This window comes from Phoenix dactylifera, chromosome 17, assembly GCF_051530095.1.
Source record: "Phoenix dactylifera cultivar Ajwa chromosome 17, Ajwa_hap1_PhDact_Kaust_v1.1, whole genome shotgun sequence".
NCBI lineage: Eukaryota > Viridiplantae > Streptophyta > Magnoliopsida > Arecales > Arecaceae > Phoenix > Phoenix dactylifera.
The window spans coordinates 6,558,104-6,585,660 of record NC_143206.1 but is presented as its reverse complement, the minus strand read 5'-3'; the positions used below and the strand labels follow the sequence as shown (position 1 = coordinate 6,585,660).

The following is a 27,557-nucleotide window of genomic DNA, read 5'->3' as shown; positions in this document are numbered from 1 at the left end:
CAAACTTTTTGCTTAAGTTGTTCATTCCAGTCACCAGATTGGACATGACATTTTTGAGTTCTGGGTCTGCTTTCATTTCATAATTACTTAGTTTTCTAGACCCGAACTCATCTCTATTTACTTCCTCACCATAGCTACTCCAATTTTGGGCGTTCTCGGCTAAGTCAACAAGAAATTCATAGGCTTGATCCGGGGTTTGGTCCATGAACCTACCCTTGTGCATGGACTCAATCATGTTTCTATGTGCCGGAGGTAGTCCTTTGTAAAAGAAATGTACTAGATCAGCCTTATCAAGCCCATGGTGTGGGCATTTGACCAACAAGTCATGGAACCGTTCCCAAGTTTGGGAAAATTCCTCCTCAGATTTTCCTCTAAAAGTTCTGATGGCATCCTTAATTTTTTCAGTCTTTACTATAGGATAGAATTTAGCCATGAACTTCCTAGATAGTTGTTCCCATGATGTGATGGAATTTGAAGCTAGGGAATACAGCCATGCAGCAGCACGATCCTCTAAAGTCATGGGAAATAACCTTAATTTAATACCCTCTTCATCTAAGTTTTGATTTCTAAACGTTTGACATATTGTCAAAAATTTGTTTAGATGAATGTAGGGTTGTTCACTCTCGAACCCATGAAACTTGGGTAACATGTTTATTGTTGCAGCCCGAATCTCGAATTGGGTTGCATTATTAATTGGTAATACTATGCAAGTAGGGGGACTAGCGGATGCGGGTGCAAACAATTCATTTAGGGTTCTAATATGTTCACCCATTGTAGAGATCGACGGTTGGTTTACAGTTCGCAGGTTGTGATGAAAAGTTCTGTCAATCTCAGGATCAAATGGGGTTAACTTATCCCTTAATGACCTTCTACCATGCATACATTTTCCACAACTTAATTAGACTCGACTCCTACAATGAACGAAATCCTAAAAGAAGAGAAGGGCTAGACACAGATGACCACAACCAACACCACACAACAATTTGACCCTATTAGTCTTAGAACTAAGTGAGGTTTAGTAGCTTCTTAAATCTAGTTGCACAGAGATGTATCAGGTTAAAAAGTTCCTGAAATTCTCTCCTAGATTAGACAGCTCCTAATCTCCCTTTCAGATTAAGCTTGAGCTTACCAGTTAAGCAATCCAGTAATCAGTGACCAGGAAAGTCCCGGGGTGTGTGGTGGTGCCAGAAGGGATACACCGATACCACAATACCCGTAACAGTTCTCACTGTTGTAAAACTTTCCTAGACATCACCAATTACTAAATCCTCACTGGAGTGGCTTTCAGCCGCTTCTTTCCAAGAGCCTAATTGAGCTCGAAAACCCTAAGGCCAACGTCTAATTTGATTTTAATTTAATTCGGCTTAGGATAAGTATGCAAGGTGGTGATTTTTGGGCTAAGGACAGGTAATGACTTCCCGACCTTATCTTTTTAATGGGTTTTGCCCTTAAATTATTTTATGCAAATGCTTAATACTAAATGCAGCAAATAATCAATTTTTTTTTTTTTAAAGTTTATGCAATGTCATTAGGTTGTATTGATTAAATGAGCAAGCAAAATTTTTTTTTATTATTATTTTATTTTTTTTATAATTTTTTTTTATTTTTATTTTTTTTTATTATTATTATTTTTTATATAGCAATAACTTGAATGTAAACTAAACACAATTCTTATGCGTCAGTCAATCTCCGAATGCCCGTGGAATAAGCTCTGGAGATTACTCCGTCAGGAGTCCCAATAGAGGTATGATAACCTCGGAAAATTGCGCCTTATCAATTACTAGCAAAAATAATATAGATTTTTTTTTTGAAATTTTTTTTTTAATTTTTTTTTTGAATTTTTTTTATAATTTTTTTTTTAAATTTAAATTTAAATTTCAAATTTCGAATTTCAGAATTCAAATTTTGAATTTAAATTTTTGAATTTTTGAATTTTGAAATATTTTTTATATTTTATTTTTTTTGGAATTTTTTTTTTTTCGAATTTCAAATTTCAGAATTTAATAACTACGAAATTATTAACAGAAAATAATCAAAATAATAAAAATAAAAACTTACTACCGGAGTGCGTTCACTCCGGGCATCCAAAATCCAATTTGATCTTCGTGATCGTTCTTGCTTCTCGATTTGCCTCCCCGGCAACGGCGCCAAAATTTTGTTCGTCCGATTCCTGTCTACCTAAAAATATGCTAGACAGATCGTTGTTAGAACCGACAAACAAAGTTTAAATTTAATTTACTCTTACCTGTTCTACTCGAAGAATAGCAGTTGTAAGAGGTCGATCCACAGGGAGGCGATTGGAGTTGCATAAAAATTAGAACATTCACTCGGATTCAAAATCGACTTTTGAATGATGAAGAAAAACATTATTTTGAGGATGTTGATGGATTCTCTAGTCTACCGGAGAATGTTTTATTTTATTGAAATTAACTAAAAGACAGGTATTTAAATTCAAAAAGCATTTATTTAATTAATCAAAGAAGAGTTTTGGCATAAATTAAAATGGATAAAACTAAGAGGATTGAAGCAAACATAGATTTCATAAAAGAAGATTTAATGTATTGCATAAAAGAAATTTAAACATTGCTCAAAAGAAAAACTCTCCATCAAAATAAAATTCTCTAAATTTAAAACTTATGTATTTTATGTATTTCAGCATAAATAAAATCTCAAAAGAAAAACTCTCCATCAAAATAAAATTCTCTAAATTTAAAACTTAAAACATTGCTCTCAATTAAAATTCAGACTAAAAACAACACATTGCTCTTAATTAAACTTAAAATAAGAACAACATGATACTCAAAACAGAATTACTAAACACAAATTAAAAATATAACCTCTAAAAGAAAAACAACTAAAACAATAAAAAAAAAACAAAAGAAATGTAATGCTCTGTTTTCAAATCTGAAAACAGAGCATTACTCTTCCGAATCGTCTTGGACCAAACCCCTGTTTCTTGGCACCAATCCCGCACCAAGCCGAGCTCCTCCCTCCTCTGTTCTTTGGAACAGCCCCAACCGAGCACTCCACTGCCGACTCCCCCCTTCCTCTTCCTCCTTCTCCTCTTATAGCCGCGGACGGACGCCTGATGCGGAAGGGAGGCGCGGAGTTTGCGGACGGCCTGGAATCGGAAGGTGGGGATGCGGGGAGGAGCCGATCACGGACGAGATCCGGGCGCTGGGATTTCGGGATGCTTCACGGCCGGCTGCGAGATCTCGGGAGGAGCCGATCTTGGCCTCGGTGGATGGTGGACCAGTCACGGAAGGAAGGAAGCGCGTGGGATGAGCTGGGATGAGCCGGTCACGGACGCGGTGCTTGGGGGTTGCTGAAAATCCGCTGCTGTGGCCGGAAGAGAGGGAGATGGATTCGGACGCTGGGATTCCGGGAGAGGCTGATCTGGATGCTTTGTGCTGTGATTCCGCTGAGGACGGACGGCTGCAAGGCGGGGATGATGCGGACGGCTGGCTGTGAACGCGTTGATGGCGTGGAGGATTTGGAAGGCGGGGACGCATGCGGAAGGTTGGACGCCATTCACGGACGCGTGATGCTGGGGCTGGCGTTGAAAGCGGAAGGAGGAGACGCGCGCTGAGGAGGAGGGGCTGCAGTCTTGATCGTGGAAGAGCTGCGGGAGTGCATCACGGGATGGATCGCGGAGAATGTGGAAGGAGCAGGGACTCGGGAAGATTGATCCGGCTGGAAGCTGAGATCTTGGGGAGAGTCAGGCCACGGTGGAGGCTGGACCAGTCGCGGAAGGCAGCTGGGTGATGGGGCTCTCGAGTCCCGAAGAGGGGGGCGTTGTGCGATCTTTGGCCCTCCTGATATGGGAACTGGGAGACACCAAGTTCAGTCATATAGATAAAAAAAATAAAAAAAACAAATAGTGTGATGTGAAATTTGGTTTGTAAACGGACGGACTCAGCTCATCACGGATCATTTGTTCTGACTGGAGGTCTATTGCAAGTCTTTCATTGGTCACCCATCACCTCATAGTTATGATATGGCCAAATTAGATTTGCCCCAAAATTATTTCCCAAAAGCACAAAAGAAATGGACCTGATTCGGATCCGAACCCGACTCGGACCCGACCCGATTTTCAACCGGGTCGGATCTGGGAAAGAATCCTTCTTTAGTCAAATTTGTACTCAATGTGCATTTTATCTCTAATTTATGAAAATCTGTGCCAAACCCAAATATAATATTAATCCAGTGAATTTATCATTATCGGTTAGCAATAATACTAATTTAGGTGACATGTAGGTCGCACTTTTGTGCTCTTATCATCCTGCAACAAAAATATCAAACTAGGGAGCGAGTATATGAATGCTCAGTGAGTGGAGTAGTGAGTACTATGCACATGAGACAAGATATAATCATGGCTTGAGATGAAATCTCAAGAACATATGAGCAGTCATCAATAACAGGATACACATAACTCAACATAAGAAATATGGAGTAAATCATCACAGTATCACCACAATCACAATCAACTCATCTGGAGCATATATAAAATAATCAAATAAACATTAATGATACATCATGAATATGCTCAACAGATCATAACACTGAAATGTGTAAATCAGGGTGTCAATATGCGAAGTCATCACTAGACAGCAGTCGGGAGGTGGGTCTTACGCCTCAGGCAAACCACAATAACTTCCTACTATCACATGCATATGCAGAATAAGATACCACACTGATCATGTAAATGCTGGCCAGTATCCAGAACAGAAATCCATAAAAACCCATGAGAATCACCTCACAACTGAATACTATCAGCACCTCACGGAAATGCTACATCCACGGAAAGCCATACTGCACCTCGCGGGGTCTTACTATGCCCGGCGGCAAGCAGAATATAAGTCGTAGGACCGGCCGTGTCCCCCCTAGGAAGGGACTGGGCTCCACCCATCCAGAAGGCTACTATGTGCACACAGGCCGATGTCTAACCCCATCGACTATAAATGTCCTGTAGATACTACCAAGCCATGCATAAATGCTATAATGCACCCTCCCAATACTCTACTAAAAAGGAGTATAATCAAGACTACCACTCACTCAACCACGACCCAATCATAAACTAACATCAGGGTTAGCAGTGAGGGGTCAAGGAAGTGCAAGGCAACTCAATATACCACTGAAAAGGCTCTACAAATCTTTGAAATAGAGGAAATAAAATCAATTTACAAAAGAAGTCATTTCACAATTCGGAACCAATTTGACTACTCTTCTATCCCTTATAATTTCTCTCAATGTTCCCTCAAATGCATGCACAAGATAATCAAGCATGGAGAAACAAGATTATAGAGAAATCTACTACAATACCAATCAATATGCATAAGTGGAATTAATTCATACTTGGCGATATTCATGAAAATGAATTAAGAATGCTCATGGTGCAAAGTACATGACTTTCACTCACCTGTCAATCCAGCACGGTCCTGATATACCTTCAGAATCTACAGTAGGCAGTGGGGGACTTCCTCCTCTTGTTTTCTAGCTTCTTGCCCAACTGATACATACATTTACAATACATTTAGTCTTGTATCAAGGGCCATAATCTACGTGCCAATCATAAATATAGAAAATTTTAATTGATTCAACTCCCCCCTTTTCTAGATCCTTTCCTTTGTCCCTTTTTTTTATCAATTAATCTTTCCTTTATATGTATTATGATGCAAAAGCATCACATACACACCTTAGGCCACTGCTATAGGGTCAAGGTGCAACAAAGAGTCAAAATCCTCCTTCACTAAAAATTTCACTGAAGCGTGAGTCGACCCCAACCTCATGAGTCGACCCCACGTGAGTCGACCCCGACCACAGAACCGCAAAACTTCATTTTCTGGACTCTCAGAGAGAGTCGACCCCCAACCTCGTGAGTCGACCCCAATCTGCCCCGAGTCGACTCCAGTTGATCTCGAGTCGACTCCGGCGCGTTTTGAGGCGACTCCCATCATTTTTCTCACTTTCTTATCTCGGATGAACAGTAACCCGGACTGACAGCGGGTTACTTCATCCTGGTTTTGATCCACTTTCTAAACTCCAAATTTTATGAAATTTTTACCTAACATTTTACACTCATAAGGATTTCCAAAATGGTGACATGCATCACCATCAGAGGCTGATTGACCTTCGAAATAATTTACCAAAGTTGTGACTTCGACACAGTTTTTCCGTAGCCTCGAAAAAACTTGTTGAAATCCGATTTCCTCTTCTTTAACCACTTCTAACACTTCTATCTAACCTCTTTAGACCAAATCCACCCTTTGTATAGCCTAATTTCATTAGAAGACTAGGTAGGGATGGGTATTTACCTTTTTCTTTTCGAAAAATCGAGGTCTTTGCGTAGAGGGGAAGGAGACCTACGCTTTTTCCTTCAGCTGGCAGCACAATCGGAACTCCCTTCCACCTCAAATTCCCTCCCTCTTTCTTCTTTTTTCTTCTTCTTCTTCTGCTCTTTTTTTTTTCTTTCTCTCTGTTTGATTCCACCGCCTGAGACTCCCCTTCCTCTCTGTTTCAAATCCAACGCCTCAGCCACCAAACCCCCTAATTAAGTCACATCAAACACCAAAATTCCCATCTTGCCCCTAACACTTCAACATATCTACTATTATGCCATTAACTTTTGATTCCTTCCAATTTTACCCCTCATATCAATTTTAAAGGACTATTCTATCCTTTTTTATATATAAAAAAAATTTGGGGTTATTGCAAACTATTAGCAAAATTTCTAAAGGAACAGAGAATTCATTGTACCATAATACATAATGCCAAGCACACCAAATCAAAATGGTATAGCTGAAAGAAGGAATCGAATGCTTAAAGATATAGTTCAAGCTATGATAAACAAGGTTCCCACTAAGGTAGTTCAAAAGACTCCTTATAAGCTGTGGACTGGTAAGAAACCTAGTTTGGGATATATGCGTATATAGGGATGTCTAGCTAAAGTCAAGGTTTACAACCCCCAAGAAAAGGTATTAACTTTACAATGACTAACGGTTTTTTCCTTGGTTATTCAGATAGGTCAAAAGGATATAGATTCTACTATCCATCTTGTACATCGCAAATAGTAGAAACTAGCAAAGCTAGATTGCTAGAGGATGATATTTTAAGTGTAAGTGGAGAACCTCGAGACATTATCTTTAAAGAAATATAGGAAACAGTCTATTCACCTTAAAGTAAACTGAAGTGAGGATTCCTATTGCTATTCCTTGAGATTACATTCAAGAGGGATCACAACTTCATCATGATCCATCCTATGAGGCTCTTACTATTGAATAAGCAATTATCCAACCACCATCACGAGTGGATCAAAGAACGGCCCTCTGGAGATCTACTAGAATAAGTAAATTTGCTATACCTTCAAATTATGTAGTGTATTTGACTGACATGTATGAAAATGATGATGACTCTGAGATATTCCTACAAGCCATGAAAAGTGAGAACTCCTTATGATGGTTGGATGGCATGAACGAAGAGCTAAGCTTTATGGATTATAACTATATCTGTGATTTAGTTGACCTATCTGAAAGGGTACATCCAGTAGGTTGCAAATAGATCTATAAGACCAAAAGGAATGCTGATAGTAAGGTTGAACGGTATAAAGCCAAAATTGTGGCAAAGGAGTTCACACAAAAGGAAGACATGACTTTAAAGAGACCTATTCTCTAATTTCATCAAAGAACTTTTTTAGGATTGTCATAGTCTTAATTGCTCATTTTGATTTAGAGCTGAATCAAATGGATATGAGAATGGTCTTCCTCAATGGTGATCTAGAGGAAGAGGTTTACATGGCACAACCCAAGGTTTTTGTTATTAGTGGACACGGGCATATGATTTTCAGACTAAATAAATCCATTTATAGACTTAAACAGGCTTCTAGATAGTGGTATCTCAAATTTAATGGGATAATCACTTTCTTTGGGTTTGAAAAAAATATTATTGATCAATGTATATACCTAAAGGTCAGTGGGAGTAGGTTCATAATTTTGGTATTATATGTGGATAATATTCTGTTTGGCAGTAGTGATTTTGATCTACTTAAGGAAACCAAATAGTTTCTATCTGAAAATTTTGGGATGAAAGATATGGGTGGAGCCACTTATGTTATCGACATTAAGATTCACAAAGGTAGATCTTTAGGGTTACTTGGACTATTTCAAAGGACTTATATCTCTAGAGTATTAGAGAAATTTGGGATGGAAAATTGTTCCTTCAAGGTTGCTCCTATTGTAAATGGTGATAAACTTAATAAATTGTAATTTCCAAAAAATGAGATCGAGAGAGGGGAAATAAAGTCCAAACCCAATGCATCTATTGTTGGGAGTTTGAACTATGCTTAGGTTTATACACGCCCAAACATTGTCTTTTCTATATCAATGCTTGGGTGTTACCAACATGATTCGGAAATGGAGCCTTGAAAAGTTGCAAAGAAGGTCCCGCATTACCCATAGGGCATAAAAGACTACATGCTCGCAAATAGATAGGTAGATCGTCTTGAAGTTATTGGCTATTCGGATTCGGACTTTGTTGGATGCATCGATAGTAGGAAGTCTACCACTATATATATTTTGTTACTTATAGAAGGTGCTATATCATGGATGAGTGCAAAACAAAATCTTGTCACTACATCCACTATGAAAGCAGACTATGTAGCCTATTATGAGACTTCCTTACAAGCCATTTGGTTGCAAAATTTTATCACAGGACTTAGAGTTATTGACTCTATTAGCAGACCGATCAAGATATATTGTGATAATAATTCAACTGTAGGGTTCTCCAATAGTACGAAGAGTACAAGTGCCAGCAAATATATTAGTGTTAAATACTTTGCTCTTTGTGAGAGAATAAAATAGGATATAGTGTCTGTAGAACATATTAATACGACGCTGATGATTACAAATCCGCTGACTAAAGGACCCACGCCCGGGATTTTCAGAAATCATGTAGCTCACATGGGACTCATTAGCTCATTTTATGAATGATATGTATTGGACACTATGTAAAAAAATAATTACATTTGGTTTTATAATAAAGTTCCATTTATTCCATTTTATGCTAATTAGTAATTACCATGTGATAAAAAGACGAAGGAATAGACATAAGTTTTGTCTACTCACAAAGTAAAATTTCACATTAAGAACTTGATTATGAGGTGTCATTAGTGTTATTCAATCGACGGAGGATAAATCAAGTCATCTATGTTGAATCAGATGGCCAGGATAGAATAGCAGTAAGACGACTAAAGTACCTTTGGGAGTTCATAGAAAAACCCTAGAGGTAGGGATATGTGTATTGTCACGTGTCTTTAAGCGGTAAAAGTGCAAGGTGAGCATAGGAGTAAGACCAAACAATACCACATCCAACATGGCTAAACTTTTTTAGACAGCTACTGTTTGGACCTTGTGTGCCTTTGTGCCTTTATATGCATCCATGCGACTTTGCTCTAAAACTTGTGGAAAACTCCGTCTCCAGTTCTTCTTTGTGCAGCACAATGGAGAGATGCCATCATGCATTGCCTCAAAGAAAGCTCATAACAGTGTTGTGAGCGAACCATAGGAGACATACACATACCATGCATGCAAAGCCAGCAGGAAAAGGAATGCCTTCCTATAAAGTGTGTAAAGCTATGACCTATATAGAGCATCCATTTGTTGCCTGGGTCCTTTGCCTCTCCTTGAGCCCCGTGATCCCATGTGTTTCCTACACACCACATCTACTCTGAGATGCCCCCTCGGGCCTTTTATAAACATCTAATAACTATAATAATAATGGTTTGAATTCTCACTTGTACTGACTGCATATATAAATTTCTTTGTAGACCCTTAGACCATACGGATTCAAGCATGCACCGCACTGCAATATTTCGACCTCAAGCGGAATCCATCCGATTATATCAGTTCTGTGGAGGTCCTTTCAACTAGATGCAGCCAAGATTGAGGTAGGGTGAGGTACAGGATAGATTAAAGGTTTATTAACTTGTTTCTTGAACCACTTATAAATCCAAATTTGAACTAGATTATTTATTAGGGCTGTGAAACGAGCTAGCTGTTCTTGAGTGAGCTCATGTTTGGCTTGAAATTTGGTTTGACATCAAGTTGCTCAATTAACAAAAGAGTCGAACAAGAGTCGGACTTAGATTGCTTGAGCTCAGCTTGAATAAATTATGTAATATCAGTTTTTATATTAAATTTATTTGAAAATTAATTACTATTGTAAGCTAACATAATAGAAAGTTACTCGTAGTCAAAAGAGTTAGTTTATGACAAAAATTTTTAGGAAATGTCAAACTCTTTCTATATCTCTTATATAAACTGTTGAGCAACAACTTGAGTTTGACTTCAAATTAAACAAACTGGTTTGAGCTTGAATCGGTTATATGATAAGCGGAGCTTAAGCTAGATCTGGCTTGGTTGTGCTCGCCTGTTTACTCCCTACCAGTTTGTTCATAGTTACTCCAACAAATTACTGATGACATTCAGCCCTGACCATGCCCATACAAAATAAATGGCCTGTATCGTTCTCACAGAGCAGGTTGCACCTTTCATCTGGGAAGTCTCAAGAGAGAAGACCTCGCCAGGTCTTGTGCTGGGTAAAAATGTCTCATGGAGGTACACGAGCACTATGAGTGAGTGGCTCCAGTAAAAGTACTACCCTTTCTTTCTTCCCCCCCGCAAACCAAACTCTTTAATAGTTTCACACTGCCACAAAGTCATTAATGCAATGCAGAAGAAATGCCATGCATGCTCACAAATAACCTCAGAACTTCTCTGAAAGTCCTTCCACCGAGTAAACAGGGGGACCCACCAACGAGTGGTATACGTTACCATTTTATTTCCAAAAGTAGAATGCCTCTTTGCAAGCTTTCACATTTGTTTGAACCCAGTTGTTCATGTTTAAAATACCCTTTTACTTGTTCACTGGTATACGTTACCATTTCCTCAGGGAAATGAATAGTATGCCATATCCATTATGAATGGAAGAAGTGAGAAGACACGGGAGGGGACTCTTGGAAGGAGAGAATATCTGTACGGAAAGCTAGACATGGCCATGCTATTTGCTGTAGACGTGACCACCAATCCCTCTGTGCGTGGATTTTGCGTGGATTTGGGACCAAGGAGTCCACTTGAGTTTGCACCAAGACAAAGGGATGGTGACACCAGTCCCTACCCCATACCACCTTCATGTCGGGATTGTGCTAATGGAGTTGGGGGCCCATTAGATGGGAGCTTGTATTTGGTTTTCAGATCCATGTGTACCCGGAACTAATGTTTCTTCACCTCTTCTGCGTGTCTCCTTGTTGGAAAGCTGCTTAAATAGTGAAGGGAGAACGAGCATAATGCCATGCTTTGAAGAAGATTTCAATAAAATTTTGGGCTTGTTCCTGTTGGACGTATATAAATTCATAATAATTATGGTGACATATGTTGCTAAATGATGGAGAGTGGTTGGTCCATGAGGTTTACTGAGAGTGTCCCTTAATTGGTTCCTTTGGTCCTTAAGGTATAAATCATCACCAGTGGAATTCTTAATTATTATCTGGACCACTCCGCTGGCACTTGGCATCCATTATTGTTGTTGCTCTTCTATTGCAAGATTCGAGTTCTTTCTCTCTTTCAGAATCTAATCAGCCTTCTGACACAACTTGATTTGGTTAAATGCAGGATGCATGGTTCTCCAACTCCCCATTGAGCTATCCAAAGGGTGCTGTAATTGAAGCCAAGCCTCTGTAATTAAAGCAGCTGGTTCTTTTCCGAGAGAGAATCAAAGTTCAAGGCTAAGGGGACGCAGGCAAACAATGACCAAAACCAAGTCAGGAGCAAACGATGACCAATATTTTGCCGTTTGGGTAAGCATCCAATACATGACGTAATAAAAAGGAGATGGGGGACTTGGCTTCATGTGAACTACGTACAGACATACATTAGGGCCTTCCCAGCTCATGAGGCTGACCTCCACCGCACGGCTATGCCTTTGTCCTCCACCACTTCACCCTCTTCATGTGGTAAGCCTTTTTTTAATTCCTTCCACTAGCTTAGTCATCATCATATATTTACTTATTAATCTGTCTGTAACTTATCCCTCAAGGTTTTAATATTTCTACAATCTAGTTACAGAATCCCACCATGAATGGATTAGATTTTGATCATATTTTTCTGAATAAAATAATAACTGCAGACCAAAGGAACCATTCAAAAAAACAAATGTAAACTAAAGGAAGATTCCAGTAACTTTATGGAGTCATTTGATGTTTAACTTAAGGTGATTTCTTTGGAAACACTTTGTCCTAATTAGATAACAGCTGACTATTACATCCAAAGTAATGATCTACGTACCACGGCTGTTATTTAGATGCCTGGTATATTTATGTATATACGACAAGATGGGGGCCACACTGTCAGTAACTATGGCCATAATTTTTTTCACATGCCTTTCTTATTTAGTTACATTTGGTTATGTACTAATTAAGCTTTTGAAGTGAAAGCTAGAACTGACAAGAGTGGCTTGGTGAAGAAGCTTGTCATCCTTAGCAATCAACCTAGGGTTTCTATCCCTATGGCATGCACAAGCGCGTGAACCCCACTATTAGACCCTATTCATTAACCCCAAAGCTCACCTCAATCTTCTATATAAGCCTTGGCTTGCAAGCCACAAGAGAAGGCAACCAATCCTTCCTAAATACAAACCAGCCATGGAGCAGGCCCCCTCTGGTCTCAAACTCTTTGGCTCATGGGCGAGCTCCTACACCCATCGAGTGCAACTTGCCCTCAAGCTCAAGGGCCTGGACTTTGAGTACATGGAGGAAGACCTCAACAACAAGAGCCCCTCCCTCCTCCTCTACAACCCCGTCTACAAGAAGGTCCCCGTCCTCCTCCACCTCGACCGCCCCATCGTCGAGTCGGTCATCATCCTCCAGTACATCGACGAGACCTGGACCGACCGCCCGATCATGCCCGCCGATCCCTACGAGCGGGCCGTCGCCCGCTTCTGGTGCTACTTCGCCGACGATAAGGTTATCTTCTTGCCCATCTATTAGACTTGCTGTGCGATTAGCCTTTCCATTTCTCCTTATTTGGGATCATAGCCGAGGCTTTGGATGGCATTGCAGCTTGGCCCAGCAGTCGGCGCCGTGTTTGGATTGGCAGGCGAGGATCAGAAGGCCGCTGTGGCACATGTCCATGAGAATTTGAAGCTCATTGAGACCGAGCTCCGGGAGGGAGCCTTCAAGGGGAGGAGGTTCTTTGGAGGTGATAAGATCGGTATCTTGGACATTGTCCTCGGATGCGGTTCCTACTGGCTTGCAGTGTTTGATGAGGTCATGGAGGTGAAGCTCGTCGACCCCGAAGCTTTCCCTCTCTTCCATGCATGGCTCCGAGATTTTGAGGAGCAGGAGGAGGTGAAGGAGATCATTCCGGCCATTGATAGGTTGCTCGAGTACGCCAGAGGCATTCGTCAGATGATGCTTAGTCTCAAGGACACCCCCACCGCCGCTGCCCCCGCTGCCACCACCACCACCACCACCACCACCACCACCACCACCAACGACAATAGCAATGTAGCTGTTGAAAGTGGTAGTAGTGTTTAAAAGGGTACAAGTAGGGTCTTTCTAAGATTTGGGTTTGATTTTAGTATGGGAGCACAACAAGTCTAGCAGGCAGACTCTTTATATTATGGTCATAGTTTCTTGTGTTATGTCATGTGATTAGCTGCTTTAAATATGGTTTCTGGTAGTGTAGATCTAAGTTTTCTTATGTTGGTGGTTAGAGAATCTTCTGCTGGATGACATGGGCATGCGGGACTGCTTTGTTGAATTCAACGGTCTACAGCTCGTTTCTTATTATAAATGATTCAGATGCTTGCTAAAAAAATCTGTGCATCCGAAGTTGATGCCGAGGGTTTCTTAAATGCTTGCCCTAAGTTCCATATAAGCAGTTATTGGTGAACTGAAGAGTTTATTAGAAAATTATCTCCTTTCTCCAATGAAATAAATGCTCAAGTGGCAAGAGAAGAGGAACGCTGTGGTACCAAGAAAAATGACTCAAAAAAGTCACTCGGCTGTCTTCCACCATTTACATTGATTCTTCCTTTGGCATAATTCACAGTCAAATACAAAGCAAGCAAATGAGAAACCAAAATGCTTTAGAAACTGAAAAATATCACTTCACAAGTCACTTTCTAGTGTGGTGTAAGTCATTGGCATAAGGCACCTGGTGGACTTTTCTGAGTTAACCGGAACATTAATTTCTCTAGAAGAAAACAGCGGACCAGCTCAAGTGATTCTTTTGAGTTACACTTATGAGCTACTAAAGCATTTTGTTGTTGTTAGAGCTGTTGTCCAATTCTCTAGCCATCTCTAGTTATTGAGCTCCCATGGCTGGAACAACTATGGAGGAGGGTTGAAGACTTCGAGGATGGAGGAGAAGAGGGAGGGAGATACAAAGAGAAGACTATTGAAAGCTTTCTTCATATAAACTTACAAGAGATCATTACTTTTCTCCTTGTGGGCACTCATACAAACTCCTCTTTTAAGAGGTCTACCTGCCCAACTCCTTGAAGGCTGAAATCTGAACTCTGAGCTGATTTGAATTAGACTCTGGTGCAGATGTGCAGCAAGTCGCTAATTGAGTAAATAAAGGTAGGAAAAGCTGATATGAGAAGAAGTTAGGAGGGGCAGTGGTCGGTGAAAATTTTGGTAAGGTGGCAGCATGTATGGGTATTTATGGTAGTTCCTGATTATTCTTTTTGGACTTTTGAGAATTTATGATAAAGTATTATTTCTTTACTGCTTTGAACTTCGTAGTTAGACTTTAAAGCCAATTCACAAAAGTATGTGCTAACAGCTGGAGACCGACCAGACACCCAGGGAAAATCAGCTTTGCTTTTGAAATTTAGGCTATTTTTAGCTGTATTGCCAGTACACACGTGTGCATGGGCTTCTCTTAGCCCACATTATTAAGGGCTAGAAATGAGCTCGAGCCCAGCCGACTTCGGATCAGGCTATAAGCTAAGCTCGAAAAAGTTCAGATTGGATTTGGACTTAAGTGTAGAGCTCATTTATTTTTCGAATTGGACTTAGGTATGTTATTGGCCTGACCCGAGCCCAACGCGAGTCCAAACTTGAGCAAGGTCTGAATAAATTAGAATGGGTTTAGCTAAGAATGATGTATCATGTATCATTTACTTATGTTATAGTAGAGAGCCCGATTTTTGGCTAACACCTTTACTTGTGAAGCAGCAGTATAAAATATTAAACTTCAATTGATTCAGGCTAGACCTATTTTTGTCCCAAATGGATGATTTAGGCTGGTTCAATTGGGTTCGAGTTGGACTCGGGCCCGAGCTCGGGTTGGGCTCAAACCTGGATTATTTAAAAAATTTTCAGGCCTAAGCCTAGCTCAAAGCTCCAAAAAAATTTTCAGGCTAGGTTCGGCTAGAAGCATAGCCCGCCCCAGCCCGGCCCACTTCCAACCCTACCCATAATTGAAAATAATAGCTGTTTTAATGTTCAAGTGGCTTCTCTCAAGAAAATAATATGTTGGTTATTATAGCATTATATTCTAGAGAACCCCTCTTGGAAGAGAGCAAGGAAAGTAAAACATTTTTCTTTAAAAAGATTTTTTAAAAAATCACTACGGTTAAATAAAAAAAATATTATGATCCAATTTGGGGCTCGGAAATTAAAGCTCTCTTGGAGGACTTGGAGTCCAACTCTAAAATCTAATGACTGTTACTATCAATCTGTACTTTACATTTATTATTTTTAAAATTAATATTGAGAGCATCACCCATTAGGATTACTACTAAAATTTGAACTTAGATCTCTTTACCAAACCAAGGAGGGATATGTACAAAGGCATGCTGGTTGGTATAGATCGGACGCCTTGGTCTAACATTCAGAATAAACACCAAAAAAAAAAAAAACTAAAAAAATAAAATCGGCCTTGTGCAGGTCAAGTAATTAAGATTTCCAACTAGACTCTTGAACATAGTACGTAGGATCAATCTTTTTTGTATCACCATACTTCGTTAATTTTGTGCCACATTCCATTAGAATATTTACCGAATTGCAATCTTCCATCTTGAGAGCACGTGGAGGACAAGGAGATCGAGCTTGTACATATCAAATCTTAAGATCAAGCGGCGGATATACTCGCCGCATCTCAAAGTTGACACCTTCTAGAGATTAAAATTAAGCTTAGAATAATTGATGGAGGAGAAGAATTAAGTTTAAAAGCGGGGTGTTGGATAATAAACTTAATTCCTAAGATGATGTGGCATCCAACTAGCATTCTAGTTGGAGAGTCAAAGTCAAAGTCAAGCCAAGGTCAAAAAGGTAAAAAGCTAATGGTCACAAGAGTCATCATGAGTTGTAGAATGTGAAGAGTCATGAGTTATATGAGATTTAAGATTCATGGATCATGCGTATTTCAAGAGTCATGAGTTGTAGAATGTGAAGAGTCATGAGTTATATGAGATTTAAGATTCATGGATCATGCATATTTCAAGAGTCATGAGTTAGAAATATTAAGGGTCAAGAGTTATGAGTTATATGTAGAAATTTCTAGAATCACATTAAGTCTATATGAAGGGTTGTAAGCATTCATTTGTAGAGGGGTGAGTTGAATGAAAAATATCCCTCTTCAAACTTTGTTCTTTAGAGTTTCTACCATCTTCTTGAGTGTTCTTCCTCATTTTCTAACAAAGTGGGAGATGATGAAGTAGAATGTACAATAATCATATTTAGTTTCAAAAATGAGTTCAACGATGAGATAGGAACTTAGAACAACTTGGTGCATCTGGGGACAGCTCAAATCAACTAATTTTCGAATGAGATGCTTGGCTATAGCAGAAGAATAAGATGAGGCCTCTGAAGCAGGATATGTCAGTGGATAGCTAAACCTAAGCAAGCACAATATAAAAGGAGAAAGAAACCAAGTCAACACTTGGTAAGAAGTAAAAGTTGTTGTATATATTACTACTAGCATTCAATTAACTCGTGTCTGACAACACGGTCATTTGGTCATCGGGATTGACTTTGTTGACCTTTCAGGTATATGGCTTTCTGACAGCATACACTAAGCCATATACTTGAAAGGTTCAACAAAGTCAATCCCGATGACCAGAAGGCCATGCTGTCAGGCACGAGTTAATTGGATGCTAGTAGTAATATATACAACAACTTTTACTTCTTACCAAGTGTTGACTTGGTTTCTTTCTCCTTTTATGTAGTGCTTGCTTAGGTTCAGCTGTCCACTGACATATCCTGTTTCAGAGGCCTCATCCTGTTCTTCTGCTATGGCCGAGCATCTCATTCGAAAATTGGTTTATTTGATCTGTCCCTAGATGTACCAAGTTGTTCTGAGTCCCTATCTCATCGTTGCAACTCATTTTTGAAACTAAACATGATTATTGTACATTATACTTCATCATCTCGTGTAAACAATTTCAATCAATAACATCTGGGTGGCCAAGACTCCTACTTTCTCAAAAAAATGTTTTGCTTGCTTAGTTGGTAAAATGTCTTAGCTCCAAGATAATAAATATCTTTTTTTTTCTTCAATGACGTCCCTCCTCACAAGCTAGATTACTCTCGACTTGCAACTTTCACTAAAAGACAAAAATAAATTTTACTTCAACTAAAAAGCAAACTCAAATACATTATATCTAAGAATCAATTTAATTTAACATTGGTCCAAATTCTAAAATTATTAAAATTATAATAAAAATCCTAATAAGATGAGGACTTGACAATAAATGAATCTCGGCAGGATGTAATTAATGGGCTATAAAATCCATGACCTAAGTTATCAGACACCGCCAATAAATGCATCTTTATTTATATCTGAATTAAGTTTTTTTTCTTGACCATTTTCTTTTTCTCTATTATTTATTTAAGAGAAATGCTAGAACTAATTCAATTGCTTCCTTCCACCACCAAATTGGAGAGGCTCATCAATTTTTAATTTCGGAGAGAAAGAGAGGGAGGCCTACCCATACTATAATTACCTTAGTCCAAATATTTGTAAATACACTATCCAGGACTCAACCCAAAACCTCTGGATGCCAAGCAGATTGGGGTGAACATTAGGGCAAACCCTAGTCTATGTGCACAGCTTAAATTAGTCTTATAGGCCCAAGAACCAACCTAATGGACTTGGATCTTTGGATCACTGCTTACTCAAACTGATGGGTATGGCTTAAGGCTAATGGCATTGGCCTTCTAGCAATTGGTTTGTGCTCTAGAATGTCTTGATGGCTCCTATGAATAATTTTTTTAAAAAATAAAAGAAAACTAATGTTTGTATATAGAAGAAGTATCATGGATGTTTAATGATACTGGAGTTTAGAACTTATAGCTTCATAACTTTCAGGCGTCTATTACATGGGAATAAGAATTCTATATGGTAATTTTCGTATAGAAGACCATGCCACATCAAACCTTTAGCTCCTAGCAAGAAGTAGACTAGTATGAGGAGAAGCCTACTTCTAGTAGTGGTGAAAATGGTTTCTTTCTTTTCTCATTTTTAAACCCTTCATGCCCACACACTTGCACACAGCTAACACAAATGCATGCATGCACACACGAGCATAGAAGCATGTCTACAGAATGAGACCATTTCTTTGCCTTTATATTTTCTTTTGAGTTTGGATTTTCATCTATCAGTTCTTAATTTAGGCAAGCAAAATTTAAGTGAAATTAAAGAAACAGAAAACTTGGTCCATATCATTGAAACAATGAAAGAAAACACAAAAAAATAGAAGAGACAAAAAAAATATAAAGAAGTGAAGAGAGAAATTGGAGAAGTAAGGAGAGTGCAAGAAGGGGTTAAGGAGTGAGGAGCAAGTGATGTTTACTGAGAGTAAGTCTTCAGTGGCAGCAAGATCGATCCAACTTATGACGAAAAAATGATCATGGCTGTGAGCTCCAACCAGCCCTATGTTTTTTCTAGATCTTGATGCATTTATCTTTCCAAGAGGTCAAAAGTGAGAGAAGAAGAAATCTCAGGTTACCATGGGTACAAAGAGCTGATTTGAATTAATTCAAATTATCTTAGAATAGGTGCAATGAAGTCATAATATGGTACTATATACATAGCAATATTTCAGCTATATGCATGTGTCAAAAATTCACACAATTAATATAAGAATTTGGAAATGTTATTTTAGCTATAATTATATCTTTTTTAATCATATTACTTCTACCATAAAATACCATGTAATTGCGTTTGGCATCTCCCCTTCCTCCCTCCATAACCCAAAAAAATTGAAAGAAAAGAAAAACACCAACCCCTTCTTTCTTGATAAATAATGTTTGAAATTCTGACGAGAGAATACGTTCCAGAATTCTTAGCCACTCAGATTGCCAACTTGCTCTATATAACTAGGATGTGTAGCACACCCTTGGAATAATTGATTCTAAAATAAAGTATCCCAGTGTCACTTTCCCTTCTTCCCATAATCAAATATTTTATCAACAATTACTTAAATCCAATAACATAATATCGACAAAATTATCGAACACATAATGGAGATAGAATTAGCAAATTATTTTTATAATTCCATAAAGTTTTTCACAATTTTGTGAAGGATGCTAAATATCTTTAGGCTACGAAGTTTGTTGCCTTATCAACATGCCATGCCATGCAGTTTCTAATCTAGATGCACCATATTATCAAATAAAAATCTAATAAAATAAAACATTTAAAATTCATTATGTACTAGTTTGCCATTGATGACTTATCTTACTTGGTCCCCAAGCAACAAACTAGCCCAACCCAACCTTTGACCCTAAGAAGATAAGAACAAAATGTCACTTCTCCGGCTAGCATAAAATATTCAGCCATAATCCGAATGGTTGAATCTATTACATAAATGCATATAATATTCTGCATACCAAAACTCCATCCTTGATAAATTGGAAAGAGAGAGCAACGGTGGAGAAGTCCAGGAGAAGACCAAAGCCATGGAGGGAGCTCCTCTCAAGCTTCATGGCATGTGGGCGAGCTTTTATGTGCATCGCGTCCAACTGGTCCTCCATCTGAAGGGCGTGGAGTACGAGTACGTAGAGGAGGATCTTAGCAACAAGAGCCGTGCCCTCTTGCTCCAGAACCCTGTGCACAAGAAGGTCCCAGTCCTGCTCCATGGTGATCGTCCCATCGCCGAGTCCACCATCATCATCGAGTATATTGACGAATTCTGGAGGGAGAAGCCCATCCTGCCAACAGATCCTTATGAACGAGCTGTTGTGCGCTTCTGGTGCCATTTTGTTGATGACACAGTGAGTATTGTCTTGTTCTCTGTTAGTTTTTTGAGCTCTGATATGATATGATATATATATATATATATATATATATATATATATATATATATATATATATCAAGAGAGAGATTTTGGCATTTGGCAGCCTAGGCAAACAAAAGGGCTTTTAATTTCTTTTTGTTTTGGGATACGTTTTACATTTTGGTGCTTAGGATTCATGAGCATAGGCCATCGGTGCGTGGTCAACCTAATAAAGTATCCTCTACTTCATATAGACTATTTGCTGTATTCGCTTTGATATTATTTGTCACAATTGAAGGCCTCATCAAAAAGGTTAGGCGAAAAGTATCATTCGGGTTTTTTATGTAATCTATCTAATGCATCGCTAATATAGGACTAAATATATGTGTTCTCTTGTAAGCATGAGAGAGGCACTGAAAAGAAATTGCTTTCTTTACTTTGCAGCTACGTCCATCATTTGGAGCAATCCTTCGTTCCTCAGCAGAAGGACAAGGGGCAGCAGTTGACAATTTTCGCCAAAACCTAGAGTTTCTTGAAGCTGAGCTTCGTGATGGCTTTTGTAAGGGAAGAAAATTTTTTGGTGGCGAAAGAATTGGCCTTCTGGACATTGTTATGGGTTGTGGCTTATACTGGAATTCGGCATCTGAAGATGTATTAGGGCTAAAGATCATAGATCAAGAGTCCTTCCCTTTTTTCACATCCTGGTTTGAAAGTTTCAATGAAGCCAAGGAGGTGAAGGAAGTCATCCCACCAACTGAGAAATTGGTTGAGTATGTAAAAGGCTTGCTTCAGAAAATGTTCAATTAGAAGACTATTAGATCTCTTGATCAAGTAATCAATTCTGGATGTTTTCCTACTTCATTTGAATTGCATATTGGAGATTCTAATTTATATAGCAAAAAAGAACTTGGATATATTTCTGTATGATTTACTACTTTAATGAAAATCATTTCCTCTCCTTTTATGCCCTTTTCCATATCTTATTAAAGTTTAATATGCACATATTGTTAAGACTTGTTTTGTTATTTTATATGTTTCTTACTAAACAAGTTTTAGTGCTTTATTTTTTATTTTTATCACATTAATTTATCTTGACCCGTTTTTTTATCCTATTAGGATTTTCACTATTAGTCTCACATGCCCGAACCAACAGGTTCGGGTTGTATCTTTGAGGCAAAATAAGGATTCACCTTTTTTTGAGTGAGTCCATTGGATTGTGCTATAGTTGTTTCGAGATCTATGCAGGCAGAAAATGCGCAAAGCGCCATCTAACGGTTGACATCGTAAAAGAAGATCCTGAACGAAATTCTTGATGTGATGGGGAGTGGATATTGGGATGTTATAGTTTGAGCCTTTATATTTATCTCAACTCTGCCTTTCGGAAGAGTATAAACAGAAAAGGGCTATCAAGTTTCTATTTCTTGAGATGACTGTTATGCACACCACCTGGATCAACTTCCATTGATGGAGGGGGTTTCTTCTCTAAGAAAGTATTCATAGACGAACCCTTTTCCTTGATTGTTCTACACTAGGTTTATTTAAGTGTAATTTTTGTAACAATCTTAGAGAAGATCAATTAGCTTGTAGTATCTGTAGTAACCATTACTCGTAGATTTCATCTGATGACCCCGCCAAACTTGTAAAATTCCATGACCAAAATTTTAAGAGATGGCAAAGTATGATAGAAATATTGGCTTCATACCTTAAACCTTTTCCAAGTCATGTCTGAACCTGGAGGACCTGACCCTGACCAGGCTCTCAATATGGTGCTTTCTATCTAGGAAAAGATTTGAAAGAAAAAACTATGATTTTGTGGCAAAAATCTGATCATGCTTATTAAAAGGTTGTAGATGTCTACTTTTGTTATACTTCACCTAGAGGGCTTTTTTTTCTCTTTTTTTTTTTGGTACATCGGCGGCTCACACCTGACGAGTGTGAAGATGGCCAACAAAATCAGAAAACAAAATGCTGCGCAAAACCGTAGACACAGCCTCGTGGTCTATCCAAAAAAAGTCTTCTGAGTAATGAGCCACGAAGGAAGTAACCCAATCTGCAGCACCGTTCATCTAGAGAGCTTTAGGAAGCTCTTGATAAGGTCTATAGTGTGTAGGCACACAAAAAGACTGTTTTTTAATAAAAACTATCATGACTTCAAAATGATAAGTTGAAATGCTTTCTATCTAGGAAAAGATTTGATTGGAAAAATAATGATTGTGTGTGAAAAATTTGAAAATCCTTTGCTCCTTCACAGTAACACAAAAATGGAGAATTCTCCAATCAAAATAAAATATTATGTGGATGAAATGGCAAGGGGGTTTCAAGAAAGCGGTAAGAGCTAGTTGGAGACATGGACTTGATGCCATGGGGTGATCGGTTGAGGACGTTGTGCCATCCTTCTGTTGGGAGAAGTGAGATGGGTCCATGAATATTTTTAAGCCAAATAAGATAGCTTGCATGCGGTTGTGCAAAGGTTTTTTTCTTTTTTTTCCTTTATTCCTCCCCATCAGTGATCCACCCCTGATAATTTACTACTAGCTCCATCAATGGAGGATGTCATGCAGGGACAGCAATGATACTAAACCAAGGTTATGTTAAAATCTTTCAATTAAAAGGCTGTCTATTTATTTTTCTAGTACAAGGAGTTTGTCATCGGGTTGCTTACATCCTGCATTTGCAATTGGAGCACAATCAGGTGCTTTCTCTCATCTCCTCCTTGTGCAAGTCTTTGAGGACCCAATTAGAAAGCTTTCAGCTCTTTCTTTTCATTAAAGGACTGTCTCCCAAAATAAAATAAAACTTATTTAGAACCTCAAAACATTGAAGCTCAAGTTCATCTGTCAATCCAGTATGTGCATGCTGTTGATATCCATTTTCACATTCAACAGATTTTTCAGAGGATTAAATGCCGTATCTAGAAATTGTTACAATTTTTTTTTTGAAATTACTCAGTTCACAAGACAAGTTCCCAAATCAAATTTTAATCCAGTTCGTTAGAAAATAAAGAAGGCCATTAACTAGCAGTCCTTGATAAATTGGTTGTCTTAAAAGAAGCTACTGCATCAATGACTTGAACTTGAGTTCTGACAGTGACTGAAGTAAAAGCTTGTTAAAATTCCAAATATATCGCAAAATATTCTTCTCTTGAGCATCCCTTAAATAATGGACATAATTCTGATCTAGAAAACAAATTTTGAAACCAAATTAGAGCAGATTCTCTGCACTTATAAGGGACTCTTATAGGATTAATGTTTACTGTGTGCCAACAAATACGAGATGAAATAAGAGTGAGGTAATTTAATTCTAACAACAGGTAGTCTAACAAATTAGTACTATAAAAAAAACATAAGATATTACAAGACGTGGCAAAGCATCAGTTCACTCATAAGATTAGAGATATCAACACACTGTCATTAGTACTGAGAAAAGAGTGGGGACCCAAAAGCACAAAACGACAGATAATATCATCAATAAGATGATCTGCCTTCAGCCAATGCCCCTTTTCTCTCCATGTCCCTTCATAATCGTTGTGAAAAATTCAGAATGAAATAAAAATGAAAACAAGTCAGAAGTTAAATCCAACCCAACTCAGTTGTTGAACGGCTCCAGTCATGTCAAAGCTGCCTTTAGCTCATCGAGCAGTTTAGTAGCAGGAGGATGCAAGGCAACAGCACCACATTGAGGGCTGGAGTACTTCCTAAACACCACTTTCAACTTACTCTCTGCTGCCAAGGAATGAAAGCTTACTAGATGCTGTGCACATTCCCTGCGTCCAAACATGCAAACTTGGTTCAGGGATCAAGCTTACCAATTCAAATAAAATGCAACAAGTTCTGTAGATTTCTTAAAAGTTAAGGTAGTGGATACTAACAATAACTGCGGCTCTGAGAAGCCTGTGTGATGCTCGAGTGTTTTGCTCCAGAAAGGAGTCTTCTTGAGTGTGCAACGTGCCGCATAGACAGCAGAAGCAGCAATCAAGGATGGGCAGTACATTATCATTGAGTAATGCATCAAACCCAACTCAGCAAAGAAGAAGGTCATGTGCTCCATCTGTAAGTATAACCAAAAGAATAAAGACTATTGAACTGAAATTGGCACTTCCAAAGACTACCACAAGTCAAAGCATCTATTGCTCTCACCTCTTTATCCAACATGGCTGCTTTCAGAAAACGCACGAGGAACATGTAGGGCGTGGGAACAGTTAAGTTCCATTCAAGCTTGTTCAGAATTACTTTCTCCTTGCTCAATATCTGCTCTCTGCTATATGCACTGTCCGATATGCATATGAAGTCGCTGACCTGCTCTCAACCACAACCCAGTTTCCAATACTCAGTAACCATAATAATACTAAGGAAAAGATCATTTCTATCTGAAGAACATCATAATTAGTACCTCTGGAGCCCATATCTCCTCATACTTGCAGGCAATGAGCATTGCACTCACACCCACAAGCTGCAACTCCCTCCTTCGGACTGTTTCCATCGATAGGTACCGATCAATTATGTAAAATGCGAGATAGAGGGTCTCAGGCATCAGCTCAAACTTATGGTGTACTTCAATCAACCAGTCAGCCAGAATAGCTCTTATCTTTGCATTGATCTCAACCTGGGAGTCCATGTAGTCATTTGGTCGTCTAGAGTTCTGAATTAGCAAAAGGAACGAGCACTCGTCAGCTAAGATAGGTAAATTAAATGGATGTCAATGGATATTCAAATAGAGAAATTATATAATACCTCAGCAAGTTTGTAAAACTTGTAGATATCTTCTACATAATCCACAACAGCTAACTGATCGTTGGCATCCACAGCATCGATATCATGAACCAGATCTTTCGGTTTATCAATAATCCCAAGAGCAGCCTGAATTGACATTTGGATGCACATTAGAAATTTAAGCATTCATCTATGTTAATCACAGGTGTGCTAGTCTAGTAGTTTGAAAAAGATTGCAACCGTTACCTTGCTTCGTGCAGTCAGTACTGAACTGAAAGTGTGGACTTTCTTCCTTGAAGAGGTCTTCCTAAAATTTTGCTGGTTAACATGCCTCTGTTCTTCATCTGTGTCAGGACTGATTTCGATAATTTCCTCAGGCTTGGGCTTAACAGTAACTTTTGGCTTGACAGCCTTTGCACAGCCCTTTCCCACTGCTGCATCAGCAGCTACAACCACTGTCTTCTGAAAATTACAAAGGTGGCAGTCCATAACTAGATATTATGATACAAAAATGGGTTCATTGAGGAGAAAATATGATAAAGATCACCATTTATACCTTATCAGCAGTGGCAATAGCAGCTAATTGTGCATTTGCCAGAATCTGAGCACCCGAAATTCTAGAAAGAAAAGAATGTATTAGATGCTTTAGACCAATTAAAGCAGTGTTTTTGAAATAAATTAAAGACCCTAGAGCTTCAGCCAACCTAGCCACAGGGCGAGAGATCTGAGGCTGTAGTTTCCTGGAAACAAGGCAAAAGATTTAAATTAAAACAAAAAAGATCACAAAGTTTTTGTAACTTCTGAGTTATTGTAGCTGAAACATCCTTACCCCTCAACACCCCGGACCGTTACAAGATTGCCAATGTCTCCTAATGCTCGACGGATCTTTCCGTCTCCTCCGGCTGCTGCTTTCTGTTTGGCAATGGGAATAGGAACATCACCTAATGACACAGGACAAAAAAAAATCAGTAGAATTAACTTAGAGGAGAAAACAAATAAAAATTCTAAAGAAGGGGAAAGAAAGAAACAATAAAACAAGGTCCAAAACATGGTAAATTCATTATTTGAACCTTGCTTGTATGGCATGTAAAAGAGCAAGAGCCCTAACATGGAAGTCAGGAGAATTGGGAAAGACTAACTCGGTAAAAGCTGCTGAAATCCTCAAACCTTCAGAAGAAAGAAAGGCACATGCAAAGATCTTACTATCAAATTTAACATGAGAAACCCCAAATCAGATTGGCAAGAAGAAAGAAAGGCCAAAGAACCCATAAAGAGGGTTGGAGGGAGGAAGAGAAAGAAAAGAAAAGCTCTTTCCACAAAGAAACAAAAGAAAACCCTATAAACACCATCAAGATAGAAATGATTCAAGAGAGGGAGGGGGAGAGGGGAAGAGAAGGCAAAGAAAAGATCTTTCCAAAGAAACAAAAGAAAACCCTATAAACACCGTCAAGATAGATATGTTTCAAACTAAGAACAAAAAAAATAATAATAATTGTAATGATTCGCATGAGAAAAAGATCCAAAGAAAAGGGCTTTCTCTTACAAAACAATTCAAGAAACCCATCTAAGAGATTAAAAAACAAAAGGAAATGGATAAAGAAGGTGGGTTTCTAATTCTATCTCACCTCTCTGCTGCTGAGGAACTACGTGCGTCGATGCCATGGTTTGTTCCCCTCCTCCTCGTTCCTGGCTCTGCCGGAAGAGGCTTGACAGAACCAAAGAGAAGAACGAGTGGAGGCGCGCGGTCCGCGACTCCCCGTCGCTGCCCAGATTCGCCACCGTAGGCGAGATCCAAAGTCTCCAAAGCTGCAACAAAGAGAAGAAGAAGGGCAAGAGCCAAAAGAGAAAACCCTCGATATCCGCTCTCTTCTTCACTTCTTTCTCCTCTTTTCTTCTCTCTGTTTCTCGTCTCTGATTTCCTTCTGTGTTCTGTGGCTCTTCTAAAGGTTTTTAGGTTAAGCAAGAATAAGGGAAAGAGCAAGGGGTCCCCCTATTTTGGGCGAACAGATGCCTCCAACGGTCGAATTAATTTTAGATTTCAACGGTCCGATCTTGTGGAATTGGACGGCTCGGAGGGGGCCAGGGTCCTTTTCCGGATTGTAGCCGTTGGGGGCGAGCGTGGGGATTGAAAAAGAGGAATCATACCGAAGGCGGAGCGTGTAACGTGTTGGCGAAAAGTGTTACGTTCTGGTGGCCCTGCGGATCACGTAAGATAAGACACTCCCTACACAGGAATCAGATGGTGGTTTTTTTTTTTATTTTTTTATACAACAGTTACCCATTGTGTTAGTGCAACCAATAAAATTAAAAAAAAAAAAAAAAAAAGTACATAGACGAAAGGAGAAGAAACTGAGCCCTGATCTTTCCAAAAAAAAAAACTCTTCCGAATGATGTGCAGTATAGAAGCGATCCAGCTTACTGCACTGTTAGAGGTGGGCATTGGGCCGAGCCGCCCATGGCCCGGCACGGCCCGCTTGCTACAGTACCGGGCCGTGCTAGGCACGGCTCATAAAAGGAGGCCGGGCTGGGTTAGCCGGCACGGCCCATAAGGGCCTGGGCTGGCACGA

At 39.1% G+C, this 27,557-nt stretch overlaps 3 protein-coding genes across 4 annotated transcripts; 2 read left to right on the top strand and 1 right to left on the bottom strand.

Annotated features, from left to right (window-relative positions):
* The first annotated feature begins 12,597 nt into the window (after positions 1-12,597).
* On the top strand, positions 12,598-14,783 carry LOC120107220 (glutathione transferase GST 23-like). Its single transcript, XM_039120402.3, has 2 exons — positions 12,598-13,012; positions 13,109-14,783. Exons 1-2 carry the CDS (start codon positions 12,692-12,694, stop codon positions 13,583-13,585), a joined length of 798 nt encoding a protein of 265 aa, XP_038976330.2. The 5' UTR covers positions 12,598-12,691; the 3' UTR covers positions 13,586-14,783.
* Positions 14,784-19,903: 5,120 nt separating this feature from the next.
* LOC120107221 (glutathione S-transferase U7-like) lies at positions 19,904-21,251 on the top strand. The gene is made up of 2 exons (XM_039120403.3): positions 19,904-20,278; positions 20,726-21,251. Exons 1-2 carry the CDS (start codon positions 19,964-19,966, stop codon positions 21,086-21,088), a joined length of 678 nt encoding a protein of 225 aa, XP_038976331.2. The 5' UTR covers positions 19,904-19,963; the 3' UTR covers positions 21,089-21,251.
* Positions 21,252-23,592: 2,341 nt separating this feature from the next.
* LOC103721794 (G2/mitotic-specific cyclin S13-7-like) lies at positions 23,593-26,957 on the bottom strand. Of its 2 annotated transcripts, XM_008812131.6 has the most exons (10): positions 26,616-26,957; positions 25,820-25,931; positions 25,695-25,730; positions 25,547-25,607; positions 25,237-25,452; positions 25,012-25,137; positions 24,671-24,919; positions 24,418-24,576; positions 24,150-24,328; positions 23,593-24,044 (listed from the first exon to the last, which is right to left on the bottom strand). In XM_008812131.6, exons 1-10 carry the CDS (start codon positions 26,650-26,652, stop codon positions 23,888-23,890), a joined length of 1,332 nt encoding a protein of 443 aa, XP_008810353.3. In that variant the 5' UTR covers positions 26,653-26,957; the 3' UTR covers positions 23,593-23,887. The 2 variants fall into 2 exon arrangements, with proteins under 2 accessions (XP_008810353.3, XP_089784282.1); XM_089928156.1 differs by having other exon boundaries at positions 25,547-25,730; positions 26,616-26,907.
* Between the last annotated feature and the right edge of the window lie 600 nt (positions 26,958-27,557).

What these genes read in the sequence shown, in the direction of transcription:
- LOC120107220 (XM_039120402.3), top strand. Translation starts at nt 12,692, where the DNA reads ATGGAGCAGGCCCCCTCTGGTCTCAAACTCTTTGGCTCATGGGCGAGC. An exon ending in GCTACTTCGCCGACGATAAG is followed by an intron (nt 13,013 to 13,108) that starts GTTATCTTCTTG and finishes ATGGCATTGCAG; the next exon opens with CTTGGCCCAGCAGTCGGCGC.
- LOC103721794 (XM_089928156.1), bottom strand. Translation starts at nt 26,652, where the DNA reads ATGGCATCGACGCACGTAGTTCCTCAGCAGCAGAGAG. An exon ending in AGGAGATATGGGCTCCAGAG is followed by an intron (nt 24,577 to 24,670) that starts GTACTAATTATG and finishes GGTTGAGAGCAG; the next exon opens with GTCAGCGACTTCATATGCAT. An exon ending in TTCTCAGAGCCGCAGTTATT is followed by an intron (nt 24,045 to 24,149) that starts GTTAGTATCCAC and finishes GTTTGGACGCAG; the next exon opens with GGAATGTGCACAGCATCTAG.
- LOC120107221 (XM_039120403.3), top strand. Translation starts at nt 19,964, where the DNA reads ATGGAGGGAGCTCCTCTCAAGCTTCATGGCATGTGGGCGAGCTTTTAT. An exon ending in GCCATTTTGTTGATGACACA is followed by an intron (nt 20,279 to 20,725) that starts GTGAGTATTGTC and finishes TTTACTTTGCAG; the next exon opens with CTACGTCCATCATTTGGAGC.